The following is a 23,887-nucleotide window of genomic DNA, read 5'->3' as shown; positions in this document are numbered from 1 at the left end:
GTAGAAGGCTTTGGGGAAAATATACAATTTGAGACAGCATCAAACATGTGCAATTTATTACTGCATGATAAGAGGCACCTTTACCTAAAAGCATGGTGAGAGTAATCCTTGTCTCATACTATAGAAAGACATGAAATGCTTTCATGGTACACTCACTTTCTCTGGTGATATTAAAGAAAGAGCCATATGATCATCAAGGATATGCTACTGCTTTGACAATGGTGGCAGAAATGAGCAGAAAAACAAATTATCAAAATTACAGAAACTAGTAAAAGGATTTTAGAGAAACAAAATATTACCTGAACTATCCGATCCACCTTCGGGACTACCACTTGAATACATGGTGGCTAGTTTTCCATCCAAGATAAATCTAAACCATCCGTTACTGCCATTAGACAATTCCAAGGCTGCTGCATCACTCCATATATACAAGCAGTCCCTTCCCCTAATGATGGACCAATCTCTCCAATGATATGGTTTACCTTGCTGCAATTCTTTAGCGTCTTCCTGTGGTTCATCTTCCTGAATGTGTAAAATTATTCAATGAAATGTAGAAAATAATTTATATTTCAAATATTTTTAAGTATTTATAAATACATGACCATGAATCAAATTTAGAATTAAAACATCCTGAATATAATATTCATCTGCCTGTAGTCTAACATGTATTATGATTCAACTAATTATCTATAATCTTACAAGTCCGTCTTAAAAATGGTTAAGAAATTCACATGACCTAAGTTATGACATTTCCAGGTATATAGGTAAAGAAAACAAATGGATTAGCTTTAAACACAATTATCTAACTATCTATGACTTGATAAACTCACTGTGTCCCTGGGCCTAAGAGATTATTTGTAAAAAAATGGATATTTACACTAAATCAATGGTATCCAAACCTAGCAGTGTAAAAGAACCACCAGAGATGTGTTTTATCAGTAAACTGTAAGGCCCCACCCTTAGCCAAGTGAATCAAATGTACTGGATCATTCCTATAATGATAAAAATGTTAGTTATAACATGTTTAAAACAATTAATTTGTAAACATTGTTTGACTAGCCTGGCATCCTAAAAGTTTTGATTTTGTTGATAACAATTAAATATTAAGAATATTCATCATCAACATACGATCTTGGCAAGTGTGTGCATGTATGCATGTATAGGTAAAGTATTTTTAAACTTTTATAGACTTATTATACTTAAAAAAACTTGAAGGGACTTCCCTGATGGTCCAGTGGTTAAGAATCTGCCTTCCAATGCAGGGAATTTGGTTCCATACTAGTTCCCTAATTGGGGAACTAGGATCCCACATGCCATGGAGCAATGAAGCCCACGCCACAGCTACTGAGCCTCCATGCTACAGGGTGTGAGCACCTCAACTAAAGTACATGCACCTCAATGAAAGATCCTGCATGATGCAATGAAGAGCCAGTGTGCCATAATGAAGACCTGACACAGCCAAATAAATAAATATTTTTTAAAAATTTAATGCATCTTTCACGTTTCTTCCCTGAAGTAGTAGTAGTTTATAACACTAAAATAAGATTGTAAAATACGGATTATAAGTTTCTCTAATGTAAGTACTTGTGGTCCAGACCATGATAGATTAATACAGATTAAGGCTGGACTATCCATTGTAAACAAATTAAAAACCAGAGAAAATACATGAAAAAGTGTTTTCAGATACTGGACAACAAGCAACACAGGATTGCGTGATCTCCTAGAAAACAGAAACAAATACGGTAAGCCTAAGGTAAACCTCTTAGGCTCAGAGAGTTTTCTGGTTAAGGTCTTAAGAAAAGGGAACACAGAGTCAAACAGTGTAAGGAAATCTGTCTTTGAAGAGATTAAGGCAAATGGAATATATCATCATGGTAGATGAGTTCAGGATCAGGAAGTCAAGCAAAAAAGACCTCTAGAAATGTGCAAAGTGATCTCCAGGACATCTCTACTGAGTACCAGACCACCTGTGTACAGGTGATGTTACATATAAGGCTGGGCAAAGAACGATTTGAAAACGGTAAGCTGGAAAAGTCAGAAGTCACACATGGTGATCATACGTTTGCATTCCAAACACCCATAGTGGAAAATCCTCATACCAACAGTAGAGACTTTTTCCAAATCTGATGATAACTGTAAGCCCACAGAGCAGAGAAAATTAAATAATCCTGAGCCGGGGCAGACCCCAACATGTGCATGCACACATACAAGCTAAACACAGCTGCTGCTGCTGCTAAGTCGTTTCAGTCGTGTCCGACTCTATGTGACCCCATAGACAGCAGCCCACCAGGCTCCCCCGTCCCTGGGATTCTCCAGGCAAGAACACTGGAGTGGGTTGCCATTTCCTTCTCCAATGCATGAAAATGAAAAGTGAAAGTGAAGACACGCCTCGTCATGTCCGACTCTTAGCGACCCCATGGACTGCAGCCTACCAGGCTCCTCCGTCCATGGGACTTTCCAGGCAAGAGTACTGGAGTGGGTTGCCATTGCCTTCTCTGAAACACAGCTAAGCACATGAAAGACAAATTGCTAAAAACAAGTTATAAAGTCTTAAGAATAGCCAGAGGAAGAAAAGATTCAATATACACGAAGGAACAAGATGAAAAAATAAGGCAAACTTAACAGTATATAACACTTTGCACATCCAGTGACAATGGAATATCTCTTCAAGTACTAAAAAAAGGCTGGCCAAGAATCCCTGCAGGCACTGAAAATGTCCGTTAAAAATCAAGACCAGGACTTCTCTGGTAGTCCAGTGGTTAAGAATCCACCTGCCAATGCGGGGGACACAGGTTTGAACCCTGGTCCGGGAAGACAGAGCAACTAAGTCCATTCACCATAACTGCTGAGCCCACACACCCTAGAGCCCGTGCTCTACAATAAGAGAAGCCACTGCAATGAGACCACATATGGAAAAGAAGCCCCTATATTCCAACTAGAAAAGACCATGTGCATAGCAACAAAGATTCAGTACAGCCGAAAAAAATAGGGGGGGGCAAAAGCAGTCCAGTGGTTAGGACTGCTGCCACAACAGGGGGCACAGGTTCGATCCCTGATAGGGGAACTAAGATCCCACAAGCCATGCAGCATGGCCAAAAAAAAAAAAAAATACTTTCAGACAAATAAAATCCCGAAGAATTTTCTGCCTTGTCTTGTCATTTTCTAAATAATGTATTTTGAAGAATAAAAGTTTAATTTTAATGAAAACAATTTACTGATTTTTTTGGTTGTTGTTCTTTTATAATATAATCTTTTAATGTCCTATCTAAAAAACCTCTGGCAGACTCAAGGTCACTAAGATTTTCTTTTTTCCTCTAGAAGCCTTACAATTTTAGCCCATAAATGTTAGTTCATGATTTATTCTCTGTTAAAAGGGGCAAGATTTCATATTTCTGCATATTATCCACTTGTTTAAGCATAATTTTTTCGATCACCCTTTACTGACTGAATGACCTTAGCACTTGTTTGAACAATTGACTGTATATGTGTGGGTCATTAATCTATTTTTACACCACTAGCACACTTTCTTAGTTACTACAGCTTTCTTTCAAAGGATGCTTTGGCTATTCCAGGTTCCTATAATTTTCATATAAATGTAGAATTTGCTTGTTAATTTCTACAGACTGTTGGAATCTGTAACCTATCTCTTGAAAGAATTCCAAAGGGATGAACCCAGATAACACTTCTTATTTGGTTTATGTTAAATGTCCAGTAATTTAGGAAATATACACATTCATCCTTAACCAGGAAGGATTCTGCAAGTATAATCCGTACTCTTATCATTCTCTCAAAAATAGTATTACTCAGTCGCTAATACTTAGGAAGCATTCACTAAATGGCAGGACTTAACCCTCGCTGGCACTTGGTAGAGACAGATAAGGTGTATTTTTTGACATGCAATCTAAAGCAAGAATTATCAATAGGTACTGAAACCAGTGGATAAAAGTTTAATGAGAAACAGCATATCTCCACAGTCTCAAAATTATCTCCCCATAAATTACTTACTAATTACAAAAGGAAAAAGTATCTTTACAATACAGAAACCTGGCAGGGGCACACATGACAAACGGATCCAAGTTAACTATCAGCAGGAGAGCAAACAGACATCATATGCCTCTTACAAGGCACGTTTTACACCAAAATCGCCGTAACATCACCACAGTAGCCTTTCTGCTAAAAACACACAGCTTGAATCAAATCATGAAGAAACATGGCACAAACACAATGTAAGGATCATTGTCCAAATCAAGTGATCTCTCCTCCTCAAAAACATGCCAGGGCTATAAAAGGGAAAGCTGAGAAATGGAGCAACATGACGACTAAATGTGATGCGCTCCTGGACTGGATTCTGGAAGCGTGAGGTGGAGAGGTACGAAGGTTGTAGGCGCAGGCGGGGTTTGCTATTAGAGACAACAGCAAAGTGGAATAAGTCTCTGGATTAGATTAATACTTTTTTATAAATATTAAATGTCCTGATTTTGATAACTATACTAGGATTATATCTGGAGAAGGAAATGGCAATCCACTCCACTCCGCTCTTGCCTGGAAAATCCCGTGGACGGAGGAGCCTGATAGGCTATAGTCCATGGGGTCGGACACGACTGAGCGACTTCACTTCACTTCACTTCACTTCATTTCACTAGGATTATATAAGACAATGTCCTGGTTTTGTGGTGAAGAATTTAGGTATAAAAAGGGACACAATGTATCCTATTTCTCTTAAATAATATATTTTATTTTATTCTATTTATTTTTATTTCTGGCCATGTCGAGCGGCTTGTGGGATCTTCGTTTCCCAACCAGGAATTGAACGCAGCACTAGGTAGTGAAAGCGCAGAGTCCCAACCATTAGACCACCACAAAATTCCCTCAAGTAATATATTTTAAACGAGCATGCACATACATTGTCTTTGTAAGTAATTAAGCAAATGGGGCAAAATGTCAGTAATTAGTGATTTTGGATAGAGAATATCCTGATATTCTTTATATGCAACTTTTTTGCAAGTTTTAAGTTTTATCCATGATACATTTTAAAAGAAAAGTGACCAAATCTTTAAAAACTACAGTATGACTCCATATTGCCATTATTTTGTCAAATTGTCAAAACCCGTCATGATTGGAACTACATTTCTTCAAAAGAAACCCTATTCCTGATAGATACTATTGCAATCAACACCACTCACTTTTTCTGGTTTTGATTCCTCTTCATTCTCATCATCAGAGGAAGGACCTGCCAAAGTGGACACTTTGCTAATAACACCAAGTCTGGCTAGCTGATCCAAGAATATATCGCCACCTTTATCTACTAAATCCCTTATGATTTGCAAAGCCAGCAAGTGGCCATCATCATCATCCTGGGGAGAAAAAGAAGGAAATTAAAAGAAAATGATAAAAATAAGTTTAGCTGCATGGAATAGGCAAATGCACTCATTTGCACAGACAAAATGATTTAATTAAATTAGGATGCAACTAATTTTACTACTATTTAATGAAATTAAAACTACAGAAGTTTCAAAAAAGACAATAAACTTACCTCTTGATCAAGAACAGTTGCAGTGATTTCTACTAGTACTGTAGGCAAATTGTGACCAACATCAGAATCACAAACTTCTTTTAAGAGTGCTTCAGAGCAAAAATGAATCATTTTTCGAATCAGAGCAAGACTTGCTTTCCTTGAAAAGTAAAAAAAGAAAGGACTTTTAGGTAGCCATAATAAGCTAAAATTAAAAAAAAAAAATTAATGAAAATTAAAATATCCAATTTAAGTTTTAAACAGTCTGCTGAAAATATACTTAATATAAGAATACTATTAGTAAGAACCTACTGAATAGCACAGGGAACTGTATTCAGTACTATGTAATGACCTATATGGCAAAATAATATTTTTAAAAAGTGGGTATATGTTTATATAACTGACTCACTTTGCTGTACAGCAGAAACTAACACAACATTGTAAATCAACTATACTCCAATAAAAAAAATTTTTTTTAATACAAAAACAAAGACAATACTAAAACTAGGTACACATTCATTTTTTAGGTAATTTCATTTTTTATTATTAATTGAGCTCATTAAAACATTATTTTTGTAATTTACTTACATGTGCTATGTCATATTTAAGCAGCATTATTGCTAACATTCCATGATAATTTCAGAAAATCAAAAATGGCACAATGACTGATGAATGGTGTCTATAACTCCAAATACAAAACTCTTAAAACACCTGATGGTTTATACTGAAATCAAATTTTTAATTAAGCATTTTCGTCCTTTGTCAAACTTAAGAATGTTCATTATAACTATATTCTCTAAATAAGATCCTAGTAACCCCATGCCCTCAAATATTCCCATTGTTAACAACTTGCATGACTCCTTTCCCTTCTATTTATCTACTGCTTTGCTCAGAGCATAGGAGATACTCAATAAAGTCACATAAACTAACCTCAACTTTATAATAAGCAATTTGTTCTTTTAAAATAGAAGACACACATAACCACAGACATTAAAATGATAATACACTGGTCTATTACATAAAAATTAGTAATTAATTTAACACATGTTTTCTGAGCATCTACCCATAGTCTGAGCACCAAGCTGTAGATATCATTGCCCTTGAAGTGACTTCTCCACAGGAAAGGTGGAGAGGCAAAAATCATGAAGAGAGGCATGTGACGCAGATGTATTCCCCCAGAATGTGGCCTTCATGTATTTCACATCTCTCCCTAGGTGAATTTCATAACACTATACATTCCTTAAATTTAAAATATCCTTTATTACAAATTCAAGTATATAAGAGAATACAGTAGGCAAACGGAGGACAAACTGGCCTAACTGGATCAGGTCCTTCTAGTGTTTGTTAATACCTATGTATATATGGTTGTAAAATCAGTATTTATGTATAATAATAGTTTTATGTTCTGATTTATCTCAATTAAAATAACATAAGAACGTTCACATGTTGTCTATCTGGCTACTATCACTATCATGCTGAATCACTATAAGCCAGGAACACTTGTATGTATTTTAAAAACTTTACATGTCATTTAATCCACCCAACAAACCCTATGAACCCTGAGTTTTATTAGCTCAGTTTTACAGAGGAAAAAAAAAAAGGACACAAAGAAAGGTAAGTCTACTAAGGTTAGAGAGCTAATAAATTAAGAGCCTCAACTCAAACTCATCTCTTAACCAATTCACCATGCATAATATACATAAAATAAAATTGTCCTATTTAACAGTATTATCTAAATTGTGAGCATTTAGCTTACAGACTTTTCAATACAATAAATAGTATTATTTTTATACTATTATTATTTAATATATTTAATACTATTATTATTTCATATACTGTATATTATTTTTATACAATTTTATTTCTTCAGTAGAGGGATTCTTTGATTCAGGAATCTAAACATTTTCATACATACTGAATGTGCATCAGTATGGAATCCATACTTGGCCAACGGATTTTTTAAAAAATCTATTAAGTGACAACATGGATGGACCTCAAGGGCACTGTGCTAAGCAAATAAGCCAGAGAAAGACAAATACTGCTTCATTTAACCTAAACACAGCTTTAGAGTGGAGACAGAGAATAAAACAAAAAGCTCAAAGACCAAGATTTCAGACAGTGTAAACTCTATGAAGACAGTAAAACATTATGATTGACATGAAAAATCCCTTAGGGGTAAATTTAAATGGGGTGGATAACTGTCACTGGACATAAGCATTTGAACTGAGGCCTGAATGAAGCAGCCCGCCATTCAAAGGGTCCGGAGACTGGTAAGTCTCCACCAAAGTGAGCTAAGTGCAAAAGCCTCAAGGTAAGAATGGACATAGAAAGTTTCAAAAACAGAAAGAAGGTTAGCATAGTTTAAGTGCAGTAGACTAGGGGTTAGATAGTACTAAATACGGTCAGAGAGCTGACTGGGACTTAAACAAGACACCTTCCCAGCCTGAGTGTTAAGGAGTTAGGTTTTATTTAAGGCCAGTTAAAAACTACTTGGCTTCCCAAGTGGCTCAGCAGAAAAGAATCTGCCTGCCAAGCAGGAGATGCAAGTTCAATCCCCAGGTCGGGAAGATCCCTGGAGAAGGAAATGTCAACCCACTCCAGTATTTTTGCCTGGAGAATCCCATGGACAGAGGAGCCTGGCAGGCTACAGTCCATGGGGTTGCAGAAGAGTCAGACACGGCTTAGTGACTAAAACAAGAAGAAGCTACTGGAGGGTTTAAATCAGGTGATGTGACATGATTTAAAAATGAATTCAGTCTAATATGTAGGAATAGACTGTAGAAGGACAAGACAGAAAAAGAGGAGAAAGACTAGGTAAGAGGCAACTATAGCAGCCAAACTACAGACGATGGTACTTTGGACCAGAGTATTAGCAACAGATGGACAAACATGGCAGACTTTAGAAATACCGTAGAGGGAGAGCCACCAGGACCCATGTCAGGATGAAATGACCCATATCTTCATGCCTTTGTACATATTCTTGTTCACTGACCCTTCTAAATCTATCTCCCTAGAAAACTTCCAAGTATCCTTTAAACCCCAACTGAAATTTCATTTCTGCATAAAATCTCCAATTTGCCCAGCCAATTAGTTATTAAATCGTTTATGTTCCCAGGGAATATATGTTTAATCTACCACTTACCACTCTATATTATTACTCATGTCTTCCTTATTAGCTTGCAAGGGTAAAGAGGGCCAAGTCCTAATTCTTTGGGTAACTCCTCTAGTGGCCGGCTTACACTGACTCTATCAAAAAGGCCTCCGTAAAGCTCAATAAATGTTAGCTGTACTTAAAATTTTTCTCTAGAGTTGATATTCAGAGAGTTACAAAAACTGTGTTAGGTTAGTTTTCTTGATTTTCTAAACTACTTCTCTTAAGTCAGCTCATCAGAAGGAAAGATTTAATTCTCCAATCTAATTTTTATTCTTACCATACCTTTTCAATATTAAAATAATGTCACATTCTTCTGGAAAAGGGAGATAGATAAAGCTACATAAATAGTAAATACAAATAGTATGAATAACTACCTTATTGAAGGCAGCATAGTCTGTTGAAATGTTTGTGCAAATACTGGCAGTAACCTTTTCAAGTATATAGGTGCCATTTCTGGATCTCCTTTCGGCTCATTACATTCTTCTTCATCTTTATTTGTATCTTTCTTTTTCTTATCATCCCCTTTATTAACTGGACACATCCAATCACCTATAGACAAATATTGTTCAATAAAATACATTTTTTGGAAAATTTTTCAGGGAAAAAAATATTAAAATATACTCAATGATAGCTATCCTAATTAACAATAATCAAATTAGCATACTCTATCTATCAAAGCGGAGAAGGCAATGGCACCCCACTCCAGTACTCTTGCCTGGACAATCCCATGGACGGAGGAGCCCGGTAGGTTGCAGTCCATGGGGTCGCGAAGAGTCAGACACGACTGAGCGACTTCACTTTTACTTTTCATTTTCATGCATTGGAGAAGCAAATGGCAACCCACTCCAGTGTTCTTGGCTGGAGAATCCCAGGGACGGGGGAGCCTGGTGGGCTGCCGTCTATGGGGTCGCACACAGTCGGACACGACTGAAGTGACTTAGCATAGCTTAGCATAGCATCTATCAAAGATGTTCATAAAAATACTAAAGAACATTAGTACCTCCAATGAGTTGAATCACAACTTAAGGAGATAATTTTTGATACTCTCAGTTCAGTCACTCAGCCGTGTCCGACTCTTTGTGACCCCATGAAAAATTCCAAAAAATATTTCAGAGACTCTGCATTCATCTACTTTGTGAAAACTTAAAAATTTGGTCAAAGTGTATTGTCTACACAATTACCAACTATTCTTTATGACATTCCCACACCCTTAAACTTGTGATTTGGTCTTTTTGGAATCATGCAGCCACAGTCTCAAAGAACATAGAACAGTACACTGTTACAGGTTTATCAAATATAAGAGCGTGCGTATAAAATCACTTGACTTCAAGGAAATTATTTCCTTATATGAGGTAGTACATTTGTCTACAAAAAGCTACTTTTATGGAAGTGAAGCTGAAAAGTAATAGCAGATGGCATAAAAGGAAAGATGCTACTACTCACCTGGAGACTGAAGAATAGCTACTACTTCACTATGGCCCCTTTCACGAGCTTTATCTAATGGAGTTTTCCCATCTTCATCTCTCAGATCTGGATTTGCACCATGCCGTAACAGAGTCTAGAAAAGAAAAGCATTTAATATGGATGTTAGTGATCAACACCTTATTTCTTCAATGTACAGTTCTGCAACCACATCCTTCATAATGCAGATTTACAGAATTACTTAAGCAGGTTATCAATTCAAATCTCTGCCCTTGCACACAACTCTAAAGTTGTTTATTTATATCTTGAAAAAAGTATAGATTAATTTCACTTGGTTATTTATTAACATCTCAAATTAAGTATGTTCACATCTGAATCTGTCATCTTCTCCATCAAGCCTCTCCTCTCAATTTCTTTACTTTAACAGAGGTACTAGTATTCAGTCTGTACAACAGAGAATGCTGTCATCTGTGCCATGAAGAGTTTAGTGACACAGAGTTTCTGAGAGCACCCTAGCAGACAGGATTTTTCACCCAAGTTACTAAAATCCATTCCACAATTTTTGTTGCATGGACAGGTAATAATAACTATGCTGTAACTTCTATCTGGCCAACACCAATTCTAAGACTTTCCTATTTAAAACATGTTAAAATGTGTATGGTGGGAGGTAGTATCTTGGAATCAATTAAAAAGCAGAAGAACCTGTGAAGAATGATGTGTGTGTGTGTGTGTGTTAGTTGCTTAGTCGTGTCCAACTCTTTGCAACCCTATAGACTGAAGCCCACCAGGCCCCACTGTCCATGGGATTCTACAGGCAAGAACACTGGAGTGGGTTGACACTTCCTTCTCCAAAAGGAACTATAGAAAGAAAGAAAGTGAAGTCGTTCAGTCGTGTCCAGCTCTTTATAACCCCATGGACTGTAGCCTACCAGGCTCCCACATCCATGGAATTTTCCAGGAAAGAGTACTGGAGTGGGTTGCCATTTCCTTCTCCAGAAGAATGATAAAACATGTTAAATGTTAAGACCCTGGCTGGCACAGAATAACTGCTTAATGAGTACCTATTATATCATTATTAGTAATGGCAGCTATAGTTCATTGTGGGCTAATATATAATCAAAATAGGTCAAGCTCAGATACAATTCATTTGGCTCTTTCTCCCTCTCAGATACCTATAACTGAAAACCAGCATGGGTTAAAAAAAAAAAAATGCTCAATAAATTTTTTACTACCCTTAGAAATATCATTCCCTTTAAAAATTAACCAATTCAAGCCGACAGAAGTTGAGTTTGAAGAGATTACCTAGAAGCCTAAGTTATTAACAAAAAATTTTTAACAACATAAACATGACAATAATAGCAGCTACCATAAAGTGCCTACATACAATGTTCCAACTACTCTACTAAGTGCTTTTCATGTATTTTTTTTCCTAATCACAATGATAATGCTAGAAGGGACTTCCCTGGTGGTCCAACGGTTAAGACTCTGCACTTCCAGTGCAGGGGGCACAGGTTTGATACCTGGTTCGGGAACTGAAATCCATGGTGTATATACATATACAATGAAATATTACTCAGTGATAAAAGAGAATTAAATCTTGCCATTTGTGATAACATGCATGGACCCTGAGGGTATTATGCTTAGTGAAATAAGTTAGACAGAGAAAAATAAATACTGTATGATCTCACTTATGTAAATAATCTAAAAAATAAAGGAACAAATGTAAAAAACAGACTTGAGCAAACTCTGGGAGATGGTGAAGAACAGGGAAGCCTGTTGTGCTACAGTCCATGGGGTCGCAGAGTCAAACACGACTGAGCAACTGAACAACAACAAAAGTCCTTTGCTAATGTAAGAATCAAAGATATTATGATTCTTCTGCAAACAGAATATCTGCTATATCGATAAACAGAAGTAACAGAAACATGTATAAAGCTATTCATTACCAGGAGAAAGAAATTGGGGGAAAAAACAAGTTTTCAGCAGTAGCTGACTGGCTGAATACATTTGCACAGGTTAAGTATACAGATGTAATAAAGATCTCTATATACTAATAGGGAGAGATCTCAATGTGTATTGCATATGCACTTAGTCACTCAGTCATGTCCGACTCTTTGCGACCCCATGTACAGTAGCCCACCAGACTCCTTGTCCGTAGGATTCTCCAGGCAAAAATACTAGAGTGGGAAGCCATTCCTTTCTCCAGGGATCTTCCCAATCCAGGGATAGAACCTGGGTCTCCTGCCCTGCAGGAGGATTCTTTACCATCTGAGTCACCAGGGAAGCTGCTGTATCATTAAACAATAATTACATACTAACAATTTGTATTTTTAAATGAAAAAATCAAAGTATAGATCAGTATATATGTTACATTTTGTATTAAAAAAAGCATATATATTCTTGCTTGTACCTGTATTAAAAAAACCAATGAAAAGATTTAAACGGAGGGAATGAAGATAGTATGTAAATATGGCTTCTCCAAATAAGTTTTTATATTATTCTAATTTTATAACAATGTAAATATTAAATATTAAATAATTTAAAAACTTGGATTTTACCTTTGCTACTTGAGGTCTTCCAAAACATGCAGCATAATGTAATGATGATGACCTTTGACCTCTATTAACATCAGCACCTCTTTCACAAAGAAATTCTACCTGTAAAATAATGGAGAATCATAAAGTTGCCTTATTAATATTTCTGTCTTTGATTTAAAACATTAACTTTTTTTTATTAGCTTACCATTTCCTGAGTTCCAAATGCAGAAGCCCAGTTTAATAGAGTTTGACCTACATCATCCATAAAATTTACTTCAAAGGCTGAAAGTTTAAAGGAAAAAAATAAATCTTTTTTAAAGGCAACAAAATAATAATGAACTTTTCTAAAGTGGGAACCATTTAAAGATTATTATTAACTGTTATTAACAATCACTAAATAGACAGCCAAATTTAAACATTTAGGTCAACCATACAGTAGTAAATAATCAGCAAACATAAATTCTGCTAAGAAAAAGTATTCCAAAATTTTTAAATCACTGGGGATTCACAAGGCTATAAGGCTTAAAAATAAACATAAGAAATAAAATAACTAAATATCCAATAAAACTAGAGAGTATTAGCTGCCTCATGCTGTAACTGAGGAAAAGAAGCTAAACCACATCTATACTCAAAACAAGTCTGATGACCCAGAAGATCTTTTCTTTTTCTTTTTTTTTTTTTTTAGATCTTTTCATTATAACATCTCTCTATTTATTTATTTTCCCCGTGCTGATGGCTCAGATGGTAAAGAATCTGCCTGCAATGAGGGAGACCCAGGTTCGATCCCTGGGTCAGGAAGATCCCCTGGAGAAGGGAATGGCAATCCACTCCAGTATTCTTGCCTGGAGAATTCCATGGACAGATGCTACAGTCCATGGGGTCACAAAGAGTCAGACACGACTGAGCGATTAATACTTTCCCTTTTGACTTTCATGCTGTGCAGCATCCAGGATCTTAGTTCTCTACCCCAGGGATCGAATCAGTGCCCCCTGCAATGGGAGCACAGGGTCTTAGCCACTAGTCTGTCAAGGAAGTCCCCCAGAAGTATCCTTCACCAGCTTATATTTGCTGATCAGCTCATGAGGCAGTCTAAAAAAATGTATATTATGTATATTATATGTATATTATACATATAATATACATAAATGTGTATTATGAAAATTCACTTGTGGCAGTTTCCATTAATTCTAAGAAAACAACAGCCCTCAATTCAATCTGTGCTTAACCTTAGACTTGGTATGACTTCCTTCTGGCAATAAAACAGGTTAATTTCATTTACTCATTCAAAAACCATTTATTCAGATCTTACCATGCACCAGACTAATAATTTATATACACAGGGAGAGGAGATATGGAAGACATTGGCCATTCTGTTTTCTGACACAACTGCTAAAAATATTTAAAAATTAAAAAAAAAAAAAAGCCTAGAAATTAAACATAATTCCTTATCTCAGTTTTCTTATGTTTTAAAAAATATTTTCCAACCTCCTGTGTCGATTGCATCTATAAGTGCATCAGTATCTTTACTTCGAATACAGTCTATAAGCTGCCGATGTGAGCGCTCCCCAGAACTATCCAGTCTCCGAAGTCCTGGGATTCTGCCTGTGGATCCAGCACTAGATTTTGGCAAAGCCTTTCGTCCTTCGAATAATAGCACCAAGAGAAGGTCAACCAAACGCATGGTATCAAGCACACATCTTTCATCACCCTGCAATGCACTTTCAATTGAATCTGGAAGCTCTGACCTCAGGAGATCCTAAAAAGAGAATGGGAGAGAAGAAAGTTTTAATCTATTCTCATTATATAAAGACACTTATTTGAAAAGATTAAAGAAGGAAAAAAACCACTCTTACGTGCGTTACTACTGGAGAGCCTCTGCAAAGTGTTGAGAGCAGACTTACAATTGTTGACACCTGGTTACTCAATTTGGAATCTGCAGCTGTGGAAGGTGCTCCTGTGGTGCTGCGACTGGGTTTGCAAGCTGATGATGGCCCTGATATAGTACCACCAGCAGCAGCCATTCTAGATAATAGCTCCTCAGTTAACCCGTGCTTGGCTAATGGAGCTGGGTCAACACCACGACGGGTAAATCGGTCAGCTAGTGACGCAAAACATCGCAGAGCTCCATCTGAAACCTAATGATGTAAAGACTATACATGTAAATAAAATTCACTTAAAAAGGACTAGTACTGTTTATTTCAACAGTGAACTATTAAGAAAGGCAACTGCAGCAAAGGATACCACCCATCTAGATTTGAATCCTGGCTCCTCATTCTGGTAACTGTATAACCTGAGAATATTACTTAACTGTTCCTCAATTCACTTATCTGCAAAGTGGGAATAGTAACAGTACCTATAATTCATTGTCTGAGCTCAAAAGAGATGATACATGTAAAGAAACTAGAGGAACAGTAAAAAGCTCAATAAATCTTTACTATTATTATGTATAACTAGGCCAAGATAATTGATGAATAGCTGAAAATAATTAACTGAAATTAATTAACTGAAAATAATTAACATCGAAATGGTAAAAAGGCACTAGAAGTCAAGTTTTATTTTCTAAAGATGATAATTTAACAAAAATTACACATTTAAAATGTTAAAAACTGTTATTTTACTTAAATGAAAATTACCCTTTTAAGTTAGCAAAATTGTGCTGAGCCAACAAATTTCACTGGGTATTAAGTGTAGCTTTAGAAATCATATATTTCTAAAATGTTTAAATCTTAAGAATAAACCCATGCCACTTTTATAATTTAAAATGTCTCACTGCCAAAGAAACAAAAAGATTACTATATAGAAATATAAAATGAGATAAAGAGAAATTATCTCTACCTTATCAAACAAAAAGTTCCAATTACACTAAGGTTGACCCTGAAACAACATGAGTTTGAACTGCATGGGCCCACTTATATGTGGATATTTTTCCCCACTAAATTCATACTACAGAACTATACAATCCATAGTTGGCTGAATCCACAGCTTTGGGACCCCAGATAGGGATGGCAGACTATAAAGTTATATGCACATTTCCAACTTTGCAGAGGGTCAGCACCTCTAACCCCCGGGTTGTTCAAGAGTCAACTTTATATCATAGTTATAACCAGAGGACACTATAAAATCACTTTTTGAAAATAAAGTACACAGAAGCTATTTAATTACCTGATGATCTTCATGTTTTAATAAACTAGACAGAGATTCTACACAAATTTCTAAAGAAGAATCTTGAGGTTCCATTTTGCCACAGAGTCTTGACACCACAGCCATGGCAGAGTGCAAGGTGTCTTTGTGAACCAGGTGTCCACTATCACGAATGAAGGTAAGCACACAATTCAAACCACCAGCCTCGAAGACTGCTCCTGATTCACGAGTGCATATTAGTTCTAAAACCTACAGTAAAATAAAATAAACAGAAGAATACAGTAAGTCCAATTTTCATTTTCAAGAATGACAGAACATGATACACCCTCCAAATATATTAGAAGTCACATTTTAAAAAGTAAGGGCAGGGTCTGAGAAAGGGTGGGCGTGTGGGGCAGGAGCTATATCTGGCTGTGAAGATGGCAAGAAGTAGTCCCTGAAATAGCCCCAAGAAGGTGACCAACAAGATGGACAGGGAAGATACGGCATTCAAGTTGAAACAGAAATTAGAACAGAAGAAACTCAGGGAGTAGGCCGTGAAAAGGGCCCCCTGGCCACAGGTGGAATTAAGAAATTGGGCAAAAAGCCGTCCCTTGTGCCTGAGGCAATGGTGATTTTTAATTCCATTCTTATTTAAACATCCAGATTCCCTACCATACAATGCTGCTATCAATAGCTAGAATAAAGTCTTGGAGCCTATTGTACACACTTAACCTTTCATTTAAAAAAAAAAAAGTGAAGCAAAACAGAATAAATTAATTTTAATATATTTTATTTAACACAATATGTCCAAAGCATCATTATTTCAACATGTAATCAATATAAAAATCATTGGTATCTTTTGTGCATTTAGTCTTCAAAAACCCATGTATATTTTAATTTGGGGCAGCCACATCTGAAGTGTTCAACAGTCACATATAGCTACCATATTAGACAGCATAGGTTTAGGTGGTGAAACCTGTATGGCAAGCTAAGAACTACAAGTAATTTAGAAAAAGTCTATAAAAGTCCTAGACATTAAAAAAAAAACAAATCAATAAATGCCAACTATTCATTATCTTCACACATACTCTATGAATATTAAAGACATTAAAAATCACTTTGGGGGCAAGTTTCTCTGAGCCCACCCATGTGTCTATCCACAAGTACTATACTCTTCTTCTTCCCAATAAACACCTTACCTGCTTCACTATAAAAAAAATTAAAAATACATTAAAAAAAATCACTTTTTGGAACTTGTCTGTGACCAGTGGCTAAAACTTCACACTCCCATGCAGGGGAAACCAGGTTCCCTTGTCAGAGAACTAGATACCACATGCTGCAACGACAGTGTTTTGCAGGCTGCAAGTAAGGATCCCACAGCTAAAAGACCCAGAGCAGCCAAATAAATAAATATTTAAACATAAATAAATAAAAGTCACTTTTATTTTCTAAATTATATGATATTTAATATGTTCAGGTAGAACTAGAACTTAGTTCTTACAGGCATACCAGAAATTTAGACTTTATTCTGTAAGCAAGAAAAATGTTTCAAGCAGGAAAAATAATATGATTGGATTCCCAGTTAATAACTGGGGAAAACAGTGTATAAGAAGAGTGTAGAGGCAAACGCAAAAACTCAAGCATTAATATTCCTGAAAGGATGAGGGCTTAACCAGGGCAATAACGGCAGGAACAAATAGAAGAAAATAAACTAGAAAAGCACTTGATCATTAATTACATGTGTGGAGTGGAGAAAAGCAAATAAAGGATAAAGTACAGGTTACTGTCTAAAGTGACTGAGCACAAGTTGATGCCACTTATCAAGAGAGCAGTTTATCTGTAATGAAAGACAATGAGTTCAGGCAACAGGTGAATATGTCCAACAGGCCTTTGAATATGGAGTCTAGAACTTGAGAGAGAAGTCACTTCTAGAGATAAAGATGTAAAGGGCATATATTTATATATGAATGGTACTGATGCTCATAGATGAGATTGTCTAGGCAGATAGACAAATCTCATCTTAAAGCTTAAATATATAGCTTTAAGAAGGTAAAAACAGAGCCTTAGGAAATACTACCACTGAAGAAGTGAAAAATGAATTAATAATCTGCAAAGGAAAAAGAGAAAGGGAGAGCAGGGTATTAACAGATAAGAAAAAGTTTGAAAATATAGCTCAGTGAATATATGTAATGGATTAAAGTCCTAGTTCTGGAAGAAAACTGAAGTGATGTGACCAAGAGGGGAAAAAAACTCTGAACAGAAAAAATGGATACCTCTTCCTCTGAGGCCAGACACAGACAGAAATACATCTATAAACACAGAGAAGAAAGTCAAGATATTAATACCTATAAAAACAACTCTCAAAGCATGGGGAAGACATTTTCAGGGGGTCCCTGTTTTTTTCATAATACTACTATAACAGTAATTGTCTTTTTCTTTCTTATTCCTTTAGGAGTGTAAGCTAGAGTTTTCTAAAAGTGATATGAATTCTGATATAGCAAAAGGCTGAATGCAGAAGCAGATACTAGGATCTGGCTGTCTTCTATTAAGTCACACATTTCAAACGAGACTCACAAAAATGCTTAACAATGCTACTTTTCTCACTAAATTTCTCTTTCTTCGGGGTATATTTTCATTAAAAATGTAATGTATGTTAACACATACTGAGCTTGTTATTTTATGATAAATGAATAAATGTTTCTAAAGTCTGTTTTAATATCTAAGATGGTAAATAGAAACAAGCAGAACCTACATAAACAAAAGCTCTCTGCGAGTCCATTAATACTTTAAGACTTATAAAGGGATCCTGAGGCAAAAAGTTTGAAAATTGCTAAACTAGTGATAGCATATTAAAAAGCAGAGACATTACTTTGCCAACAAAGGTCTGTCTAGTCCAAGCTGTGGTTTTTCCAGTGGTCATGTATGTTTGTGAAAGTTAGACTGTAAAGAAAGCTGAGCACCGAAGAATTGATGCTTTTGAACTGTGGTGTTGGAGAAGACTCTTGAGAGCCCCTTGGACTGCAAGGAGATCCTACCAGTCCATCCTAAAGGAGATCAGTCCTGGGTGTTCATTGGAAGGGCTGATGCTGAAGCTGAAACTCCAATACTTTGGCTACCTGATGTGAAGAGTTGACTCACTGGAAAAGACCCTGATGCTGGGAGGGACTGGGGGCAGGAGGAGAAGGGGACAACAGAGGATGAGATGGCTGGATGGCATCACCGACTCAATAGACATGAGTTTGGGTAAACTCTGGGAGTTGGTGATAGACAGGGAGGTTTGGCGTGCTGCAATTCATGGGGTCGCAGAGTTGGACACAACTGAGCGAGTGAACTGAACTGAGAGCAGCAAGAATCATAAAAAGAATGAAAATACTTAGGAATTTTTTTTTAAAAAGTGAATCACATAAAGTCTAAATATGTTCACCAAGCAGCTCCAATAAACTACTTACCAGTACTGATGCTTTTAGAGTCACATAAAGTTAATAATTAGTCCCACCAATAATAAAAAGAAACAGCTAACTCTAACAGGAGTATAGCAAAATAATTAAATTTACAGGCCCTGGAATCAGACTTCCTAATCTTCAAATTACTCATCATCGAATCTTGGCTCTCTGCCACTAACTACCTGTATCACCCCAAGCAAGTTACTTAATCTCACTATGCTTGTATTTTTTTCACCTACAAAATATAAGTGATAATATTAGCAGCACCTACCTCATACAGAGTTGTCATGAAGTTAAATGAGTTAATACATACAAAGTGTTTAGAATGATGCCTAGCAGATTACTGTTAGTTGTCACGGTCATTAACACATGCATATAAAGTCATTTTGGATAAGATCAGAAATAACCTGTATTAACGGGTTAGTGGCTACCAGAAACCAAACAGCACTGAGGCAACAGAGAAAAGCACTATCAGTGACCTACAATTTTTCTTTAAAGATTTCTTTCCCCAAAGGCATATGGGATCTCTTTTGGTACCACAAGGACTATGACTTCTACTGTTTTCAACCACTCTCAATAAAAGCTGATAATGAAAAGAATTTCATCTTTTTTTTTTTTTGCAAAATGTACTTTTCACTCTCTGAGAGATCTTCAAATGTACCAATAAATAATTGAGACTTACCTTTACACACTGTTCAGCTAAGTCTCTGCTTGTTCTGTTGTTAAGTTCAACCACAACCAAACGATTGCAAAGTGCTTTTATAGCTCCATCTACCCCAACAATCCTTCGGGTGCATTCTGCAGATACATCCAGGTAGTATGTTATGGCACGGGCTGTTACCTCTAACACATTGTCTGGAGCACTTTCATCAAGAAAAATTTTGCAGAGGGCTGGTAAGAAAGTGCGAGGAGGACATCTGTAGTGAAAGAAATCATATTACACCCAGGATTACTAAATTCTTAACATCCAAAAGTCACCAAGGTAACAGATTAGAAAAACTATCACATAATACATTATGTTCAATACTCCGTTCCACATGTATATTAGGTAAGATTTCTCATATTGCTTTTGTTGCCATAATAACACTCACATGATCATTTCATCATTGCTGAAAATATCAGGTTGTAAACAGTTTAAAGTAGCAGCATTAACGTGAAACCATGTTCAAAAAACATTCCTATTCAATACTCAGCTCCAACATCAACTCTCTAAAACCTTCCCTAACCTCTCCAAATAGTTAAGTGGTACTTTCGGGTTCCTAAAGCCTCATAAAAACAGTACCCACGCTGTTTAATGTATCATTTTATTTCCTTATTTACATTAAGAGTTCCTGAATGCCAAGAACGTTGTTCAATTCATGTTTTATGGGAATTGTTCAATTCATGTTTCATGGGAACAAATGCTGATTTGGGGTTTAACAGACCAGGGTAAGACACAGAACAACGGCTGTGTAACCTTTCTGGTCCTGTTTCCTCATTTGTAAACCAAAGATAATATCTATAAACAATATCTAATTTATATGGATGTTATGAAGATTTGATAAAATTATACACATTCAACACTTAGCTCAGTACCTTGGCACCATATTAAACTAATTAACATTAGCTCCCCTTCCCGCCTATGAATAGCTAATGTGTGCTATATAAACCTGCATAAGACAGCTTTATCAAAAGCACATTTTACATTTTTAAATCAATATTTTATCAACACCTAAATGATAAAAAAAAACCCACATAAATTACATTTAGTAGAGATCGTAGTTATATGCCATCAAACACTTTAACCTAGCTGCATAAACTGAACTTTAAATGATCTACAGATATCACAAAAGGCACTATAGTCATTCCTCCATATTCAAAAAGGAAAGATGTCAGGGCCCCCTGTAGATACCATAATCTCAGGATATTGAAGTTCATAAATTAAACAGTGTGGATACAGACAGCTTACTGTATTCTCAACATTTCGGCTGAATTCTGTTTCATCCAAATTTTAGTCTGCACATATCTTTAGTAGGTTTTTAAAAATATCTGTATGAAAGTCAAAGTAACTTTGCCCTTTCTAATCTGCTTGGATGATGTTCACTTTAGGGGTCCAGCAGCAGGAATATTATCAAAGATAAAGACCTCTTGCATTCAGTGATTAAACACAAGTGGGTTTTACTAGCCAGCATCATTGGCAACCTAGGTCACATTGTTTTGTTGCTGTTGTTCAGTCGCCAAGTCATGTCCAACTCTTTGTGACACCATGAACTGCAGCATGCCAGGCTTCCTGTCCTCCATTTTCTCACTGAGCTTGCTCAAATTCATGTCCACTGAGTCGCTGATGCCATCCAACCATCTCATTCTTTGTCTCACCCTTCTCCTCTTGCCCTCAATCTTTCCCAGCCATCAGGATCTTTTCCAATGAGTCAGCTCTTTGCATCAGGTGGCCAAAGTATTGGAGCTTCGGCATCAGTCCTTCCAATGAATATTCAGGGTTGATTTCCTTTAGGATTGACTGGTTTGATCCTGCTGTCCAAGGGACTCTCAAGAGTCTTCTCCAGCACCACAGTTCGAAAGCATCATTTCTTTAGTGCTCAGCCATCTTTGTTTTTTAATTAATTATTTTAATTGGAGGCCAATTACATTACAATACTGTGGTGGTTTTTGCCATACATCAACATGAATCAGCCATGAGTGTACATGTGTCCCCCTATCCCGAACCCCCTTCCACCCCGCCCCGATCCCATCCCTCTGGGTTGTCCCAGTGCATGAGTGCCCTATTTCATGCATCGAATTTGGACTGGTCATCTATTTCACATATGGTAATATACATGTTTCAATGCTATTCTCTCAAATCATCCCACTGTCACCTTCTCCCACAGAGTCCAAAAGTCTATTCTTTACATCTGTGTCTCTTTTGCTGTCCTGTATATAGGGTTGTTGTTACCATCTTTATAGTCCAACTCTCACATCCATACACGACTACTGGAAAAACCATAGTTTTGACTATATGGACTTTCGTTGGCAAAGTGATGCCTCTGCTTTCTAATACACCGTCTAGGTCTATCATAGCTTTTCTTCCAAAGAGCAAGCGTCTTTTCATTTCATAACTGCAGTCACCATCCACACTGATTTTGGAGCCCAAGAAAATGAAATCTGACCATTTCCACATTTTCCCCATCTATTTGGCATGAAGTGATAAAACTGGATGCCATGATCTTAGTTTTTTGAATGTTTATTTTTAAGCCGGTTTTTTCACTCTCCTCTTTCAGCTTCCTCAACAGGCTCTTTAGTTTCGCTTCACTTTCTGTCACTAAAGTGGTATCATCTGCATATCTGAGGTTGTTGATATTCCTCCCAGCAATCTTGATTCCAGCCTGTGATCCATATCCAGCCCTGTATTTCTCATGATGTACTCTGCATATAAGTTAAATAAGCGGGTGACAATATACAGCCTTGACATACTCCTTTCCCAATTTAGTTACTTGTAATTTTTCTGAGGAGGAGGATAAGATTAGATTATGGAAGATAGTCCAGTAGTTCTCAGGGAAGATTAGAATGACTAGCATATTGAAATCTTGAAGCATTTTTACTGCTCTCTGCACTGGCAAATGTAGTACGAATATACTGAAGAGATAAGATTGTAAAAGCGTTACTACTACTGAGAAACAACACAGTCTTTTTAAAAAGTAGTTTCCCCCTCTCCCCGAGAAAACAGCAGTTTTTGAAAAAAGAATAAAAAATTTTGAAGTTGACAGTCGTCACATTAAATGGCAAGAATGGATCTACCATATGCTTTATATTAAGAATAAGAAAATTGTTCATCTATCTTACACAGTACAAAAAACTAGTCATCAAAAAACAAAATTTAAGAGAAATGTTCCGTATAATTATCTACATTTCATGGGGAAATGTGGTATCTCATTGGGGGAATAAACTACGTTCCCTGCTCGTGTTCTTGAACAATTTAAAGGGATAATTAAAAAACAAAAACCAGAAAGTTCTAAACAGATTCTTAGCCTTTAACTGTGATTAATTTTATTTCTAAGAGAAAAATAAAAGTATTCTGCATAAGTAAAAGCTTATTTTATTTCAGGTATAATGAAAACCTGCTTTGGGAACTTTTCAAAGGTGTGGTATAAAATATCTATTGTAAACTTCTGGCTGTTGGACAAGAAAAAACAATTTTGTTTTCCTAGCTCCTGAGTTACTTTTTCAACCATGAGAAAGTATTTTAGGCATATTCACTAGTTTTTCAATTCAGGAACCAAAGCAATTTACAAAAACCCCAACAATACAAATTAACTATAAATTGAGCAAAAGAAGTAGAGATAACATGTAAAGAGTAATTAATGAATTCTGAAGAGTACAGAATAGTTGAAAGAACTATAGCTATATTACTTGAAAGTTCATACTGCAACTAAAACAAATTATAACAAGTGTTGTTTTTTTTAACATTCTGCTTGATAGCCTGCTTTAAGACAGTCATCATGATATAAACATTTATAAGGCCTTAAAACCATCTTTTTACTTGTTGGTGAGTATCCATTTCTTTCTATCATTTCCAAAGTAACCCTGTGTTGATAGGTATTTCATCTAGGTCTTTAAATTCAACCTCAGCCTCATGATAATTCAAGAAGCACTTGACTGTGTTCTTATGAACAAGACCTTCACGTTTCTTTCCTTTTTCCTGGGCTACAACCACAAACACAAC

General features: G+C 36.3%; 1 protein-coding gene across 6 annotated transcripts in view; it reads right to left on the bottom strand.

Moving 5' to 3' along the window:
* HECTD1 (HECT domain E3 ubiquitin protein ligase 1) overlaps positions 1-23,887 on the bottom strand; it is a 75,828-nt gene that overhangs the window by 40,240 nt on the left and 11,701 nt on the right. For all 6 annotated transcript variants that reach the window (XM_025271334.3, XM_025271337.3, XM_025271335.3 and 3 more), the window contains exons 3-13: positions 19,874-20,108; positions 15,788-16,015; positions 14,479-14,760; positions 14,111-14,381; positions 12,831-12,907; positions 12,647-12,745; positions 10,110-10,224; positions 9,041-9,215; positions 5,534-5,672; positions 5,184-5,354; positions 300-522 (exon numbers count right to left, since the gene is read on the bottom strand). In XM_025271334.3, coding sequence (XP_025127119.1) covers positions 300-522; positions 5,184-5,354; positions 5,534-5,672; positions 9,041-9,215; positions 10,110-10,224; positions 12,647-12,745; positions 12,831-12,907; positions 14,111-14,381; positions 14,479-14,760; positions 15,788-16,015; positions 19,874-20,108 — 2,015 coding nt within the window. The remainder of the gene's footprint in view (positions 1-299; positions 523-5,183; positions 5,355-5,533; positions 5,673-9,040; positions 9,216-10,109; positions 10,225-12,646; positions 12,746-12,830; positions 12,908-14,110; positions 14,382-14,478; positions 14,761-15,787; positions 16,016-19,873; positions 20,109-23,887) is intronic.

The sequence above is a fragment of the Bubalus bubalis genome, chromosome 20 (genome assembly GCF_019923935.1).
Source record: "Bubalus bubalis isolate 160015118507 breed Murrah chromosome 20, NDDB_SH_1, whole genome shotgun sequence".
Classification (NCBI taxonomy): Eukaryota; Metazoa; Chordata; class Mammalia; order Artiodactyla; family Bovidae; genus Bubalus; species Bubalus bubalis.
The sequence above is the reverse complement of the archived record's forward strand: the minus strand, read 5'-3'. Positions and strand labels throughout refer to the sequence as shown.